This window comes from Lepisosteus oculatus, chromosome 5 (genome assembly GCF_040954835.1).
Source record: "Lepisosteus oculatus isolate fLepOcu1 chromosome 5, fLepOcu1.hap2, whole genome shotgun sequence".
NCBI lineage: Eukaryota > Metazoa > Chordata > Actinopteri > Semionotiformes > Lepisosteidae > Lepisosteus > Lepisosteus oculatus.
In genome coordinates, this window is record NC_090700.1 from 44885754 (window position 1) to 44903720 (window position 17967).

At 37.9% G+C, this 17967-nt stretch overlaps 1 protein-coding gene across 2 annotated transcripts; it reads right to left on the bottom strand.

Annotated features, from left to right (window-relative positions):
* Nucleotides 1-1472: 1472 nt before the first annotated feature.
* Nucleotides 1473-16810, bottom strand: onecut1 (one cut homeobox 1). 2 transcript variants are annotated; one of them, XM_015343044.2, is made up of 2 exons: nucleotides 15261-16810; nucleotides 1473-8172 (listed from the first exon to the last, which is right to left on the bottom strand). In XM_015343044.2, the coding sequence occupies exons 1-2, from the start codon at nucleotides 16351-16353 to the stop codon at nucleotides 7877-7879; spliced, it is 1389 nt and encodes a 462-aa protein (XP_015198530.2). In that variant the 5' UTR covers nucleotides 16354-16810; the 3' UTR covers nucleotides 1473-7876. The 2 variants fall into 2 exon arrangements, with proteins under 2 accessions (XP_015198530.2, XP_006628722.2); XM_006628659.3 differs by having other exon boundaries at nucleotides 15276-16808.
* Nucleotides 16811-17967: the final 1157 nt, after the last annotated feature.

Here is a 17967-nt window from a genome sequence, read left to right on the forward strand (position 1 = left end):
GGAGTTTCTGAGTACTTTTCTAAACTGGCAGTAGCCAGGACGTTTTGGTGTCTGTAATAATCTGCTAAATGGAGGAAGAGTCAAATATTTCAGAAGTGCAAGAGGTGATCGATGTGGCCAAAGGAAAAAGCAGTCACCATTGCTAGCTTTTACCTTCTTTAATCTCCTTCTTTTATATCTTTTCAGCCCTGTGTCCAGTTCTGTCTGTGACTAAGACTGCTTGTCTTCTATAGCCTGAACAAGGCAATAAACTTCCTGGAGATGAGAGATGCTTGTTGAGGATGACACTAGGGTTGCCCACAGCTGGCTGATGTAGCAGATGACAGACGTGGGCTGATCACCAAGCTGATTGCTGATTTACCAGGAGACAAAAGAAGCACAAGTGTGGATTGGCCCATGTTGTTTGCTTGATTTTAACACCATTGATTATGACTGGAATGTTTTTGGAAATCACTGAGCTTTCCTATAGATGCATTCTAATCTGATAGAAATTATCAACTCAGGGCCTTGAAGGCATGCCTCACTGTTGTGCAGCCTGCAAAGTGTAGAACTAGACTTTTTACAAAGACCTAATTTGATGCAACATGTCAATGTCTCTGTACCTTTCTGTATCTGCAACCCTTGGTGAATTTTACACCAATTACAAATATCTTTAAGATCGCTTTATTGGCCATATACAATTTCTGTTATTAGGAATTTGTCTTTTCGCATACCCCAGCTTGCTCTCCATGAGACACACAGACAAGGAGAGAAGCTTGGAGTCAGAGCACGGGGTCAGCCATTTATACGGTGCCCCTGGAGCAGTTGGAGTTAAGGGCCTTGCTCAGGGGCCCAGTGGAGCAGGATTCCTCTGCCGGCCATGGGATACAAACCGGCAACCTTCCGGCCACAGGCGCAGATCCTTAGCCACAGAGCCATCATTAAACATTATGGTGATAGTAATCTTAAATTGATTGATGTGAACAGGCTTTACCACTTACATTATACACAGTAGGAAATATTTTGAACACATTTCTTTCAAAGTTAATAAAGTTTGTCAAGAACATATATTGGCTCACAAACAACAGTAATTCATGTTTCTCTTGTCAGTCTTTGAAAGCGTGCTTTCCCAGTTTTGTCCCCAGAAATGTTTCTGCTAGATCCATTGCTGGACAAAAGAAAGACAAACAGAAGTAAAAGAAGAATCTGGTCCGCTGAGTTTTAAAACACAGGTAAATGAATAAAATACTACTATAATGCTGGATTTTAAAGTTAGGCCAATAGATGCTTCAGGGAAATATAGACAAATTTAGCTCAAGACAAGCGAAATGTTTCTTGATTGAAAGTTTCATAATTTTTCTGAAGACAGAGAAGTATAAAGGTGTATCCTTAGTTTACAAATGGTTTCATGTGAGACTGGAATTCATGCATAAAATAAAAATACCGACAGGAACAAATGATTAAACAGTGAGATAAAATGACAAGACCAAATCCAAATATAAAGTGCTGGAAAACCCAACATTTTATTTTCTACATTTTTGTGACTACAGAAACGCTGAAACATTTTAACACTGAAAAAGCATGATGACATCATCACTTGCTTCTTTTTTTGCTTAGCAAACACAGCAGATGATATTGCACGGCATAGAGAGAGAACAGTAGCAAAGCCGGAAGAAACAGAAACTAAATTACAAAGAAAACTGTGAAGCATTACAGGAAAAATACCTACTGTTTAAAGAAACCTGAGGAATGCCTATAGTAATACCCACTTTTCAGCTACACACAAAAATACATAAGAAGCGCTTGACAGAGAAAGAGAGAAAGGGAGAGATTGACAAAATATTTGCAATAAACTGTAATCAGATACAAGAATCACTTAGTCTGAAATGCAGATGCAAACGCATAAACAACTACTGCTTTCTAATTTGAAAAATGTAAGCAAGTTATTTTTTCTTTTATCAAAACCTTCTAAACCTCTTTGTAATTTTCACTGTTGGAAGAACTCCCTCTTGCTTGTGGAAGAGTCTATAGCTACCCATCATTGTTTTTCCGGTGATTGTCTTTGGCGCTCTCAGTTTTGTTACTAGTAGTCAAGCTATCTTGCATGTGGGAGACCCCCTTTTTCTTGAAGCTGCTAATTCATAGCCATAATAAGACTCACACACACTTCCAAGAACTGTCATAGGATTGTACTTGAAGGAACACTTGAATTTGTCAAAAAAGTTAAAGCTTAATTTATGTTGTCTGAAACTATGCCAGATTCTTGTTATACATTCAGGAATTGTATTAATAACAATATACAGTATGTCTGTAGAAAAAAACAACAACTGTATTTTGTCCAAGCTGGAGTTTGGCGACTGAGGATACATTACATTGGCGATTTCTCTTGCTTTTAAAGGCCTAATTTTAATCTTTCCCAATGTCTTAAGATGCCACTTCAATTTGGATAATACACATTTTATTGAAGATCTGTTCACTCCTTCTAGTTCTTGCTCAATCTTATTGTATTTTATACAATAAAAGCCTATGCAGGCTTTAGATATAACAAAGTTAGCAGTGCTTTTTCTTTATTCCGAGCATCTAAAAATATTTTCCCCTTAAAGTGCACCTCAAAAATACAGATGACTTGCTATTTAAACATATGGGCTTTGAAAGCATATTACTGTATTAAGCAGAGTAGCCATTAGTTTTAAAACTGTCTGGAGTAAAATATAATACTAACTCCTGGATGTATAAGATAATTGAATGCTTTCCTTTATAGTGGTGGATGAAAAAAAAATCACATTAGTCTACCTTTACTACTTATTAAATCCCTCCATCTAGAGCATAATAACCTCTGTTATGAGAAAGAAGACCATTTTTAGCTGATAACAAACAACAAAAATATCTTATGCTATAGTAATTTTATATTAAAACCACTGAAATAAACCTGTGATAGGCTGGTCTTTCCTAATGTATGGGCCTGTTTTGTTTTCATTTTTCAACCTAATGAGGAAGGAACATCCTTGATAATAATTCAAGTGTTGTTGTTATTCTTGTTTTGTAAATGACATACCATGCAGTCTCATATATACGTACACACTGATTGGTTCAGTTGCTTTGCAGATTTATTAGACTTTGCTCATTATCATTACACGAGTATGCACCCAAAGTAACAGATACTAGAGGGAACTAGACAGCAGTGCCACATTAAAAAATATACCCAGCAGTGTGTCACAGCTGCCTGGCAGGCCGGCTGCCCTATCAAGTCCACATCTCACTCAGTGCATGAGCCAGCAAAGTAACAAGGACTTGCAGTCCTTTTTTTTGGAAAGCTTCAGATTGTACATTAAACAGGATGTCCCCAAGGTCAGGTTAGCTTGTCTACAAAGTTCTACGCTCTCTACGTTCTGTACCTGTGCGAATGGTCAAATGAAAACTCAAAAGTTCTACCTCACAAATGCCAGTGCTTTTCAACATTAAACATTTTTTTTTCATTTTTTTTTCATTTTATAAATCTTTGGATGTGCAGTCTTACCCATAAAAGAACCATTTTTAAAAAGTCAAAATAATTTAAAAAACCACATACACTGCTTTTTGCCTTTTGAGTAACAAAGTAACATCTTTAAAACCTTGTTGTCATTGGCAATTCAACTTTTTTTGGTATCTGGCAGTGTTTATAACACATATTGAAGTGCCTGCTGAGACATAGTTGAAGGTACACCCTGCAATAAAAAATCCCACTCCTTCATCATATCTAAGCATGAAAAAATAAGGTGTAACATAAAACTTTGGCTGTATTTTTCTGTATTGTTTTTTTTTTTCCCAAACCCTACTATATACAAATCTATATTTTCTACAAATGCATAAATTAAAGTAGTGATTAAATAAGCAATACAAAAAATGCAATTAAATTAAATCAAATCACAACACATAAGTAGCAAAAAGGGAAAAATATAAACACATTATCACAGCAGTTGGTTTTACCCTGTAAAAAAGAATAGTCTACGATCATTAGAGTAACACACAAAAAATCGTAATAAAAAATAAAAGTCTGTTTTTTTCTTTCTTTCCTGCCACACTACACCAATTCTCAAAACACATCTTCCGTGAGCAAAACAGGGCAGTTCTGCCAAAACTACAAAATAAATAATTATAAAGCTTTTTTTCTGAAGTAACGGTAACAATTATCAAACTAGTTAAGTTCTGCCTTAATCACATAGACTCTCTATACAACATAACCCTAAGGATTTATTACTATGAGGTATTCAGAGAAATTGGTAAAAGCAGTGCACGACCTACATGGTGGAGCTTCCTAAAGATGACGCAATAGGGCAAGGAGGGAGGAGCGTGTGTATGAAGGAAAGAGCTTTGGTTTGTCAGCAAAAAAGTGGAAAAAAAATCCTTTGGTATGTTTTCATTGCATGGTTGCACTGGCAAAAGCACCACAGTGAAAGAATTATTCCTTTTGTCTTCGATAGTGGCCTTTCGAGAGGCTGAGGTATTCATAGAGTATAAGGTGAGATCATAGAGGTCAACAGTGGTTTAACACTTTGGTTCAAGCAAGGCACTCGTCCTGTGAGTTTTACAAAGTTTGCAACATGTTTGCCTATAGCTTTTAAATATTGGTTTTCTCTAATGAAGAAAGGTTACACTGAGTTAGGTCAAGGTCAAGGGGAGGAAGGAAGGACACCAAAAATCCACCACTTCATTCATGTAGGCCGTGCAGGAAAAAAATCTTTGGTATTCTTTGGTATCATCAATGTGATTAGAATCACAAATGGAAATCGAGTGAGGTAGCGTCTTTGGTTCACACTATAAATAGTAGATTTCTACACATTTTTCTTTTTTTTTTACATGTGGAAGCAGCTATTTTTTAACTTTGCTTCTTCGTTGTAATACTAGTAAATGGTTACCAAATATATTTTTGTAAAGCTAACCACACCACAAGAAACAACAAGGCCAGAAAAGTGTTAAAACCGTGGACTACCATTCATTCATTGGGCCTCTTCAATTTGAATGCACCCTGGTCAGGATATCATAGGCATACACAGTGCTTTCTTCCCATTTGTTAAATGCATAGTTTCCATCCATTCTCGGTAGATTGAGGGACGTTATGAAACTTCAAAGAAACAGAAACAATGAAATCCATCTTACTGTGCTATAGTTTATATTTAAGTCAACTGCAGTTTCACAAGCAGTGAGGACAGAGGGGTTTCAGGACAGAAAACTGTACACATTCTGATGACTGGTTAAATCTCTCTTATGGCGGCTTTGGTAAGAAATTCTAAATTCTGTTAGGAATATAATACAAAAAACATATTCGTTATTTTGAATGAATTAAAAAATAACTCCTGAATGTGTTGAAATATGTGATCAAATAATTAAAGCACAAAAGCGAATGCAAAATCTATATTAAAAGAATGTCAAGCCAAGTCGTGCTAAAACTTTTTTTTCCAATAATCATGGGATATCTGATAATCAGAAAGAAGCACCTTTCTTCTGATTGTTAACATAGTGTCATTTTAAACTTAATATACCTCACTGTAATTGATTTGTTTTATTCACTGATTTGTCTGAAAATGCTACTGGTTTTGAACTCTGATGGCAGGTGTTCTTTGGGGAAAACTTCAGTAATTACTAGGATCCTATTGTCCTTGAGGGGTGTTAATTTGATGTGGTGGAAAATTGGATGTCTTCTCTGAAAATAGTCCAAGCTCTAATTTAGTAAAATTTCCCCTTTGTGTCACACTGTAGGTCAGACCCTCAGGGCCATGTATTTCAACCTACTCCATGTTACACCAGTAGCAATGCTACATCAATGGTATGCTATATACACTATCTGAATTCACTGTTCCGTAACATTTCACATAAAAGATGCTTTATAATCAGGTTTATCTTAAAGACATATCACTTTTCCTTTTATATCTTGGTATATTTTTGGATACATACAATGAATAAAAATAGTAGGTACATGCTTTAAAGATGCATCATGTGGCTGAAAAAGATGCCTGGGTAGCAAACTATTTTATATGCTATCACTTTGATTGCATGCACTATGTAATTTATCTATAAACATCTGAAAAACATCTTGTGTGGGACAAATTACTTTGACTTTTTAAAATTATATTATAAAGCTTTATTTCCAAACTAATGTTCCTGAACATTTGGTGCAAAGGAGAGTTTTATAGATAGGGTGCAATGTAAGTAGACAGGCTTGACCTGTGTCATACATACTCTGTGGATTAGCTTTGGCAAGGAAATAATAAGGTCTTGATTCAGCCTGAAGTTTTGCAATGCAATGCTAATGAATAAGCTTATATCTTTGGTTGTTAGCAGCTGGTATTTAGTAAGTGTTTAATACAAAATATATTTAAAGCATTTAGAAAGCAGTGCCTTCAATCTCCCTGAAAATATTAGGCATTCAAAATGAAAAAGAAACAACAGATAAGGCTTGCCACTTTTGAAGATGAAACAAATGAACAATCTCTTATAGTGTTATGAGTTATTAGAGGTTATTCTATCTTATAAGGTGAATGGTGAGATGATTTTAACTCCTTGGTGCAATAAAGCTCTTTGTATTTCTAAATTAAAGCTCAGAAGAAAGGCTGTCAAAATAAGCACACTATATAAATATCAGAAGGCTTTTGTCAATCATATTCACACCAAATTGTTGTTTGTGTTTGGAAATCGGGTATGGTAGCCTATACACTTCAATAAAGTTACACTTCATATTAAAGTTCCTTGATTCGTAGAATCAATGTAGAATTCTATGTAGAATTGTTCATCTGTGAACATTTAATTGCTTTTGGGTGTCCTTCTGTCACTATCAAATTAAAAATAAGATTTTAAAACAATATGAGCTGATCTGTAGCAAAGGATATTGCAGATCTTTGATTTGATTGTGCGATCAAATTCTAGTAAGATTAATGCTGAGTAAAAAACATTGCATTTTTTCTGAGTAAAAGCTCAATAAGATGTATGCCCACTGACATCATACAAATATTTGGATTCAGCTATTACCTGTTAAGTGGAATAATAATTCAGAAAATTAAACTCAACTGAACCATGTCATTTGGTAACTCTCGTTAAGAAACAATACATTGTAACAGACATTTTCTTTACATGATAAATTGCATTTCATAAAGAAAGCTCCTAGTAATCTTGTAGGAAGTACTCTTTGGGTAATCTGCATTGAAAAATAACGTTTTTTCTTTGGTATGCTATAACATTAGAAGTAATTATTACTACTATAAGTTGGAATATTTTTGTATGTGGTGTATCCTGGTTTTCCTGTATACTCCTTAACAATTAGGAAGAAAGCACTACTGTGTTCGGTGACATTCAAGTTGGCTCCACCAAGTCTGAACACTTACAGCCGGATCTTTGAGCTCCCAGGTTCAAGTCCTGACGGACAGGAATCGAATAAATATTCAACAGAACACAAACGACTCCACAACATTCAAGCTGTGCCACAGCACAACCCATATCGCAGGCCAGTTCTACAAGGTCCCTAACCACTGGTACGTACACAGTGTTTTTTTTTCCATTATTTTACATCATACACCTTCGTGGTATAACAAAATAAATTCAATGGCTCATGGGCAGAAATAATGTCCATTCAATGACAAGAACCACTATGCTTCAAACCACCATAACAGCCAAATACTTCAAACGATGATCATGGGTGAAGGTGCACGACCAGTGTATTTTTTTTGCAAGATGTCCCACTAAGGTGTGTTGCAGAACACGTATTTAATAATGCAGGTGAAAGAAGTCTTTGGTTTTCTTTGGATATTATAAATATTGTATCGTCTTTTTTCTCAAACAGTTTTCAGGAAAAAAAAAACTGTCTTCTTGAGGTCCTGGTATTTTTTTTTAAAGCTTTTCCACCGAGGTCCAGTCAGCAGTTATTCCTTCATGCTTTGGTACAAGTGCTCGATGAGGAAGATGAGTTGGCTGAGTTGGTGCTCCCATCGTCTTGCCACTTATCCAGACTTCTCCTCCGCGCGTTCATGAAGAAGTTGCTGACAGTTGTGAGCTCCAGACCCAGTTGCTGGGAAATGGTTATTTGCAATTCTTTGGACGGACGCTTGTTTTCTTTGAATATTGCATGTAAAGTTCGACGTTGGACATCCGTGAAGACCAGCCTTGGCTTTTTGGTGATGTTGCCCCTCTCTCCCTTGCCGTGTTCCTGTTCTTTTCTCTTGCACGCTGCAAAAACAGGAATATAGGAACTGCGTCAATTCATGAAACACACTGCAAAGGAAACGCGCGATTTCATCACGTATACAGAGCGACGATCTGGACCGGCATCAGTTAAGCTTCAGCCACTGTCTGCAAAATCTTCAATGTCAATTACAAGGGCAAGGGACGGGACTTGAGCGTCATCAATAACAACACTCAGGTCAACGCCTACGCCCAAGCTTAGGAACCTACAATTTAACTGTAAGATATCCGTGAATGACAGATTTGCTTTTCGTCTGCAGTGAAAATGTAAGTACAGGAGCCTGACACACATTTAAAAAAGAAGGTGGCATTACAAACTGAAAAGAAAGCCAAATGCAATTGATTAGCAAGCTGTCTGATGACTGAAAATCCATAATAGTAAATTCACGTTCTCATAGAAGTTTAACAACTTATGTAATTATCTGGCTTCCATAATCTGACAGTTATCTACCGGACAGGTATCATTGTAAAGAGGAATGTCTAGGTACACTGATGTCACTGTTTACAGATACACTACACAACGTAGCACAAATAGGACCAACAACATACAAATGGCAATACAACAAGGGATGTGTGTGTCAAATCGAAGCAGCCCTACATTGATGAACATCGAAAATGATTGAGAAGAGAGCCAAAACGCAACCATCCAGCTCTAATGATGTAGCCTGATGAAATATATATGACATATACTTGTATTTCTCACGTAGCTACCAATAATTAGGGGCAGTCTACTTGTAAAAAACAATTCTCCCAATCAGGTTACTGAAAATTTGAAGCGTCCCGTTTGGTTAAAACAAATGTTGAATAAACGCACTCACGTAGGGAATAAATTATTCCAACATACAGGGATCATTCTTCAGGATTATGGCGCGTTTTAACAACAAAAATTGTAGTAATGTGTAAAACGTGTATAATGTGTGTTTTAACACAAGTATTGTATTAATATGTATCGAGTTCCTGTACAGTTTGATGAAAATTAATGATAAATGTTAAGGTCTGAAAGATAGAGTGACCACAAGTTTTATTGACGGTTTTACAACTGCAATGCGTAATTCACTGCTTGTCACCTGTTATCAATATCGTGTATTACCTGGGTATCCGTTGCAGTAAGACAAGGGCAACTACACTTTTAATACTTAACTATAAATTGGTTAACGGGTCATTCTACCTATCAGTTTTAATTAGGAATGTTAAACAATGAGTACACACGAAACATACTGCATCGATACGATGTTTTTCTTTAAACCCTAAACCCCAAAGTTTTCCTAGCGCATCTTCCTCACCAAAATAAGCTGTTATCGCCATGATAACGTCGTTAACAGACTGTTATGTGAACCAATTATTAAGCAAAATCAGTGAAAGTGCGAAATCAGTGGTAAATTTTCAGTCTGTAACTTTTTCCTAATTCATTTTGTCCAAATGCTCTTTACTTTTCGTGAGGTCTACGGGGTTAACGGACCGTTTTAGCGCGGTCGTGGCGAGTAGTTCTAGACAGAAAGGTCCTCTGGTGTCTGGATTTTAGTTTTTAACGAACTGCGATACACTTCGAGACAGGATGGTGATTTTAAACATGACCCACCCATTCATTCTCCCGGAACCTATCACGACAAGCAACGAGCGCAAGGCGGGTTACACCTTGGACGTGACGCCAGACAATCACGGGGCACACACTCACACCAGGGCCATTTTTTCCTGAAGCCAAGTAAGCTACCCGTATGTCTTCGGACTTTGGGAGGAAAACAGGGGAACCAGAGGATATCAACACAACAACGGGGAGAACATGCAAACTCCACGCAGATAGCACTCCAAGTCCTGAATTGAGATCAATCCCCTGCGCTGCGAGACAGCAATGCTACATCATGACCCATCGTGGTATTCAATTCAAAATTAAAGGCGTAGAGACCTGCAATTGCAACGACGTGTAAAGTTGAAATTCTATTTTGCAGGTAATCATATCATACTCTAGATTTTAGAACGGAAATGCTGGACAGGGATTTGTCTGACAGGAGATGAGATTTCAGTGAAACCAGACACGGTGTGCTTCTTTTCTACAATTGACAAAAAGACCTCTCCGTGGTGCTGAAAGATAGTCTACATAGAAACCAAGACTGGACTGTTATCATCGAGTGAAAGGAGGAATACGAGAGAACAAATTATCACAATGAAGGAAACGTAATGGATTCTTTCAATGAATTCTCCACCATTTTTCTGCTTTAATGAAGACTACCTTCACGATTACGATCACACATGAAATGCGTTTGTGTAAATCTCTGTGCAGTACCTAAACAACGACGATAGATGGCAGACGTGACCTACAAACTTCCTCAACGCGATTCTCGCCTACAGTACCGTAAATTATTAACTGATATAGGCCAACGATATGCAAACACACTGGAATCATTTTCCAAACGAAAATAACAAGAAAGAGATAACGAGTTTTCATGCCTTGATGCAGAATTAGAAAGCGAGTAATCTTTTCACATTTATGAATTTATCATTTTCAAACAACAAAGCATTCCCGGAGACGAGCTGGACTTCTGCTGCCTTACGAGGCTGGAATGCGAAGTTGTCTAATTATTTACATTGTTGGTAATTAAAATATTTTTTAGCCTTAAACCAATCGATCTATCAATCGGTCGATCAATCACTTGGACATGATTTAATCACTTGACACTTTAAATATCATTACATTACTCATTGACCTTTGGTCAGCAATCCAGCCAAATGTCTGCAGATTTTTGTGCTTTCAAAGTCTAAGAATCCAATGCACCACCAATTTCATCACAGCAGTCATATTTCGAAAGTTAGTCGAGTAGGACCTGCAGTCAAGCTTAATAATTAATTCTCGAAACTATTGTAATTTTTGGTGATTCACATAGATTTTTCTTCCCTAAGCAAGCTCTAGCGGGGTTTCTCAGAATATTTATCACGGATTTGAATGCCTCTATGACGGTCATTAAAGTAATATTCTAAACGCTGTTTTGAAAACAGCCTGTTCAAATGTCTCCAGTTTAGATAAATATTAACAAAAAAGCAAATGAGGCTCTGTATTAGCTGGTTATAAATCAAACAGTTTACAAGGACACGGTGACAACAGAACAGCCAGGAATCTCGCAGGTGGGGTATTTTCCCATAGACTGTAGCACTGATCCACAATCGCCTGTAACAACAGGCTCTGTATCTCGCCTTTATCGTGCTCCCTCAAACTCCACTGATCAGATGGTTACTATTTGTTAGCTAAATCATTATACAGAATACCAAGATAACTTCACACGTCCAAAGTAAAACATTGTAAAGAGCCACTGTAAGCCATCGAAAACACACGATGGAAAACGCTAAAGTCGCTATACCATTATATGTCTGTCTGTGTGAATGTATACTGTATATATGCCGGTGCGTACCTGCACGGGAGACCAATCATTTGTAAAATCCACTTGATCTTCAGTTTGCTTTGTTCAAAAAAAAATTCGTACTCAGCTTATTTTAGTCATATATGGAGTATTTTCTTAAGAATCTGCTATAGAAACACAAACCTGTCGTTACCAAAGCAGGACTGTCTAGAAACTGTTTTATTATCTGTGTTTCTTTATATTTTTAAAAAGAGGCCTGGATATTTCCTATCTTTATTTAAAGAGATCTCAAAAGCAAATTAAATCAAAAGCCAAGTTCGATAATAAAACTATGATTACTACCATCTGCAGTAGGCCAATAGCCTGCCATCTTTAGTTTTTTATTAATACATAACACATGAAAAAATAATTTCTGATTCCTATGGTAACTAATAAAACACCCACCTTGTAATATTTTCCATTAATTGACAAAAACACATTCGGGCAAACATTTATTCTAACTCATAGTCGAAAAACCTCATTTCGATGGCATAAAAATCGATTGTGTCGGAAACCTGTCAAGGGTTCCTTCTTCTACAATTATTTCAAATATAACTTCTGTTTAGACAATAGGACTTAGTTCCCTCATGCAGTGGCACACCACAGCAATGTAATGTACCTGTACATCGACTTACTTATTTATTCTTTTAATTTATTTTATTTGTGGGGTGGATTAAACCGAAAACAACATTTTAAAAGCGCTAGCAGTAATTTGGCTATAAAACCCTATGGTCTGTTCAGGAAAAAAAAAATACTTATCTATACTGGAAATTAAGTTATAGGTCTCTTCTGATCACAACGAAATATTTTTAATATAAAATCAGTATTTTAAGAAAGGCTGAAATCGAATTAATATTTTTTAGCATACCGTATATACACAATCCATTTAACATAGGCTAAAAAATAAAGAATATAAAATATGTTTGTATACTATAAATATATGCAAAGCAATAGTACAGGTATGTACTTGCATTGAAGTGAAGACTAAACCTGACGGAAGATAGCAACACAATGAAGGTGACTTAAAGAGCACATGCGGCGCGGCTTGTATTCGGAAAGACTGCTCAGAAAGTGTGAAGATCTCAATATTCTCTTACTGTACTCCTGTAAGCACAGGGATCATTAAGTGAGACGATAGTAGGAGCAAATATGCACCATGACATCAAGAAAAATTTGAAAGCAGTTTAAGAATAGCCTTCCAAAGAGCACACAGGGCGGTAAAAGTCTATGGTAATTCCTTAAGAGTAAAGAAAAGAAGAAGACAGCGTATCTATTTCTAGTCAGAGAAACATTCTCTTATCCTGGCAAAATCGAAAACGCAGAATTTAAATAATCAATATTAATTTTATATTTCACTTCTTAGTACGCCGATCACATACTTTCTGAACGCTTTATAACCGATCAATAAAAACACTCCGCCTCTGTCTGCTCCTAGCAAGAATTGAGCATTGTGTTGTTCAGTGTGTAGTCTTGGATAATTTATTTCTACTTTATTTTATTATAAAAATATTTTTTATCAAGTATCAATTGTGTTAATACCCAATTGCATTACAGTCTACACATTGAATTGTGTATACATGGAATTTGCTTTCTTTTCGAAAGCATCGAGACTTTATCCGGCGGTTTTACACACACTGGTATTGTTTAAATCACATGATGAATACATTAATTGGAGGCCTATTAAATATATTACATGTAACTTTTATAACTCCGCGGTCTAAGTAGGGTAGATGAGAGAAGAATCAACTAAGATAAAGAACAATGTTTGGAGGACATATTAAATACACAACTGAAGATGACTGTAGATATACAAAAAATAAATATGCATATGTACTTTAGAAAAGGTTTATGATTTAGAAACTATGGTCGTATTTCTCAAAACAATCCGCAGTAAGAGGCACTGTGAGGACATTTTTCTTACTGAAAAGAACTTGACCTTTTTGTTTCTCTATGTAACAGTGCAGCAGTATGACTGAATTGGCAGCGTTTACCTTCAGATAACACAGAGAAGGGTTTCCAGCAACATATTCTAATTCAAGTGGTTGTTTCCAGTATTGATCCGCGCAAATAAACGGGGACGCAGGTCGACCAAATTGTCGTAAAATACTCCCAGATTAGCAGGCCAACAAAAGTTGTTAATTCTTAAGAGCCAGTATTTTGCTTCGCCGTTCGGGGATTCGTCTTTCATTTAGATGTGTACTTCTGGGTTATTATTTTAAAACCCCAATTTACCAAGGGACAAAACAGGAAAATACTTTAATAAAAGTAATTGGCAATAAATTCTTACTTGACGTTTCAAATATTATGTAGGTATTGAATGCAAAATTCGCGCAAATATGATTTACCTTAATCTTTTTTTTTACTTTAAAATATAATTGCATAACATATATGTTCAGTTTAGTAAAAAGAAAATGAGAATTACATAATAATCAGCAATTTAATACACGATAAAAGCTATACATGAAACCCAGGTTTTATAAAGGCATGGAGGAACATTTGGGTCTCAGATTATCTTTCCTTGGTGCACTTGAAGGAGAAATGGCTCTCTTTGCCTGTCTGTGAAACGGATCAGTGCTCCTGACTCTCGCTCAGATTGACTGTCTCATTCTCTAGGGACAAATTAATGGAGACCTATCAGTTAATTAACAAAACCTCACTCAGGCCACATCACTGGGTCCAAACATTTTCCACACTCGCAAAACAACAAAAATCCCACAAAAATAAAATAAACATAACAAAGAAACCACAAAACCTTTAAAAATACAGCGTGAAACACTGATTTCAGTGTACAGCACCGAATTACCCTTTGTCATCACACCAAAACACAAAAAACACACATTTCGTATTTTACACTGTATGGACAGTATTCACCTTTTTCTTTAAACAGTCAGTTACGTGGATGACCAGAATACTGTTTAAACCGTTTTGAATTCAATTGATTTGTACCCCCTTTGTCTGTAGGAATTTTAAAATAATAAAAATGATCGGCACAAAATACAATTGTAATAGCTATTATGTATCTGACCAAAAAAAAGGGAAAAACTCAAACCGCGTTCCTCTCGCACTGTAGGTTCAAGACAATAGAGCAACAGAAGTCTGAGTAGAACACAAATATGTTGTACAAGTGGAGAATGAGCTACTGCACTTGCATTATGATTAAATAATTTATCGCTAAGCTGTTTTCACCGTCACTTACAGCTGCAAATTACAAAGATGATGGCTTATTACAAAATATTTACAAACCCACGTATCTTAACAATTTATTAAGACTACTCACGGTGTATAAAACAAGAAGAATCCTAACGATTTATAGCTGCAGTATCACTTTACAAAGAACCCATGGGTCGATATTTCAAATTGAAAACATAACCTCAGGTTTTTGAAAAAGACCAGCTATACAACTGAGAAAGGCTGCAGCACACACTACACCGTGCAATATCGGCAAGGAATGTAAGTGCTATTTTTCCATATGCCTTTTTTATATCAAGAAACACGGCCGAATTGGTTGACTGTGTAGCATTACGAACTGCTCTCTTATGGGAGTAAATACTCCAGTCAAAACCAAATTACAACGGTTTATTTTAAAGTATTTCTGAGATGCAGAATGGCAACGGTTCAAGCTGCAACGTATAGCTCAATAACGGTAACAGAAACAATGTGAATAGTCACGTAATTGTCAATTACCTATTGTTCGCTCACCTGCGAGCCTGAGAGCTGACATCCTCTGGAATTCAGGCTCCTGCAGCCACTTCCACATTCTCCGAAATGTCTCCCGTCCGGACTTCAGTTTGCTCCAAGGTTTGGGGTTCCTTAACAGGTCAGAGAGGGTCCCCTGCGATCGGCACAGCACCCTCTGTGCAAAGATGGCCTGGGGGATGCTGTACCTTTTAAGCTCAGTGGTGATCCTCTGGGCGACTTCTTTGGTATTGATTTCTTCCATTTGCCCTGAACTGCCTCCATTGTTGACCTGCGATCCAGGCACAGAAGATGGATTTTGTTCCCTGGTGGAACCCAGCACCTGTCCGTGGCTCTGGGTGTTTAAGTGGGCTTGAGGGTGATGGTGAATCCCGTTGATCTGCACCATGCCCGCTGAAGAAGCAGACATATGCTGATCACCATGCCTGGCCAGCATGGCAGGGTGATGGGCTTCAAAGCCATTGGGTGTCAGCATCTTCTCTGTGGGCATAGTGGCTCCTGGGTGAGCGTACGGGGGCAGCCCCTGCTGGGAGTTGTGAATGCCCCCCAGCCCGGACCCTGACAAGGGAGACAAGCTTTGCCCCATCCCTGTTACATCCTTGTGGTAAGGGGTGTAGAGATTGTTCATTGAAGCCAGTCCCCTGTCGTCCCTCATCAGGGTGAAGCTGCCACTCACATTGCCCGGGATCCGCTGGTGAGGATGGTGGTGGTGGTGGTGATGGTGGTGAGGAAACTTGTCCGAGACGGTCGAGATGGGAGGTAGTGGCTGCAGAGGAGTGAGAGTGGTGTAGGTGCTGCTCATGCTCATGCCCGGGGGAGCCTCACAAGCCATGGTCATGGTAGGGTGCAGGTGTCCAGCCAGAGCGTGGTCAGGGGGGCGGTGGTGATGATAGTCACTGCCATCCAGGATGGATGCCATGCCCATGGAGCGCGCATGGGCCGACAAGTGGTTGCTGCGATGGGCCACTGAGCTTCTGTGATGAGGGCTACTGTTGCTCATCAGGTCAGCCGTAGTTGGCACCTGCTCATGGCTCACCCCGTGCAGATCGCCAATATTCTCCATCGACAGCTGAGCATTCATTATTATTCGTGCAAGCTTGTGGACAAAACATCTATCTGATCTGTGAGAGGAAGGTCCGGAGAAGTCTTCACATCAGACAAGCGCGGTTTTTTGTTTCCTTCTTTCGTGCTGGATGTTTCTCTGTATGAAAATCAGATGGTGTTTTTTTTTTGTTGTTGTTGTTGTTTTTTTAAAATATTTTTTCTTTTATTTTTGGTATAATTTTTAAGGCCCCCGTTCGTCTAAAAGAGCATCAGCAGCCGTGATCGCAGTCTGATCGTATCCCTCGCCATCTCTAGCCATGTCTCGTACTGTTACGATTTCTTTCGCCACAGCTCTGCTGCTGCAGCTACAACCGAAGGGTCATGCGCACTAGGAGCAGCGCGCCCCCTCCCACAACACACACACATTCACACACGGCGAGGCAAACCACTCCTCCAGGGAGACGTCACCACGGTTATTAAGGAGGTTGTGGCTACCTGCCGCTCCGCTGTTCAATTCTATAATTTAACCGTTTCTTTTTGGCGCACATCACCTTGAATTGGACCTTGTTCAGATAAGAGGAAAAAATACAATCTCAGACGAGAATCAGAACATTCCTCTCGGGATAAAGGCTTAAGGATATGAAGGAGAAGCCTGATCATTTTAAAATAATTCCAGAAAGGAGCAGAAAATTGACCATGAGAAGCACGTTTAAACTTTAAATTCGTAGGTTACATAATTGTGACAGAATAATATAGACAGTAAATGTGTACTGTTTATATATGTTATATATAACTTGAGGTTATTCACATAATATTTCATCGGACAAAACCTGTGTATCACATTGCTAACTTTTGAGAACTGTTAAATTAAACTCGGTTTTAAATATGAAATGATAGAAAAACGTTTCAGAAAACAGCACCACCCCCCCAAAGGAAGTGTTAACTAACAGCTAGAGTGAAATTTATTTCTCATTAACCAAAGGGCGCTTCCTCCATCATAATTTTTATGAGCCTCCTTAAATGGTATTTTAATATTAACTTCCGGGTTCCCCTCAATGCAAGGCGGGGAAATCACAGCAGCCCATTTAACCAACCATACAGAGCCGGACAGATTTGGAGCAAATTAGAAAAAGCGAAACGTGCTGACAATTATCCACAAGCCACAGGGACAGGCAGACTGAGCTCACGACTGCTCAGTATACGCGCTGCCGCTTTCTTTAGAAGAAAATAAAAACAAATCTTCCGATAGTGAGTGCACAATGTCTCCCGTTCACCCTCTTATTAAATGGATGCGACGTATTTGAAAGCTCGTTAATTATAGTACCATCTGATTCTGCTTTGTTTACAGACCTAAAACAAAAATACTACCATCTACCTAGGATTCACCTAAAAAGACATATCGTAGTATTAATTTTAAGATTGACTAACGTCAAAGAAAATCAAACGTTCTTTGCCTAAGATGTTGTTCTGAGAGCTGACCAGCTAAGATACCCTACCCTTCGGAAAACCCAGGGCAGATGTGTCTTCTATTGTTCAACCTTTAACAATAACGAGCCGAGCCAGCCAAAACACTGCTCCTCGCCCCCACTAGAGCCGCGGGAGATACTGAATTATGACACAGCACATTATGATATTTGAATGCATTTCAACA

Bases quoted from the DNA above. Each gene is read 5' to 3' on its own strand.
- onecut1 (XM_015343044.2), bottom strand. From the start codon at position 16,353: ATGAATGCTCAGCTGTCGATGGAGAATATTGGCGATCTGCACGGGGTG. The intron at 8,173-15,260 runs GTAATTGACAAT...CTGTTTTTGCAG, and splicing joins CGCAGGTGAGCGAACAATAG to CGTGCAAGAGAAAAGAACAG.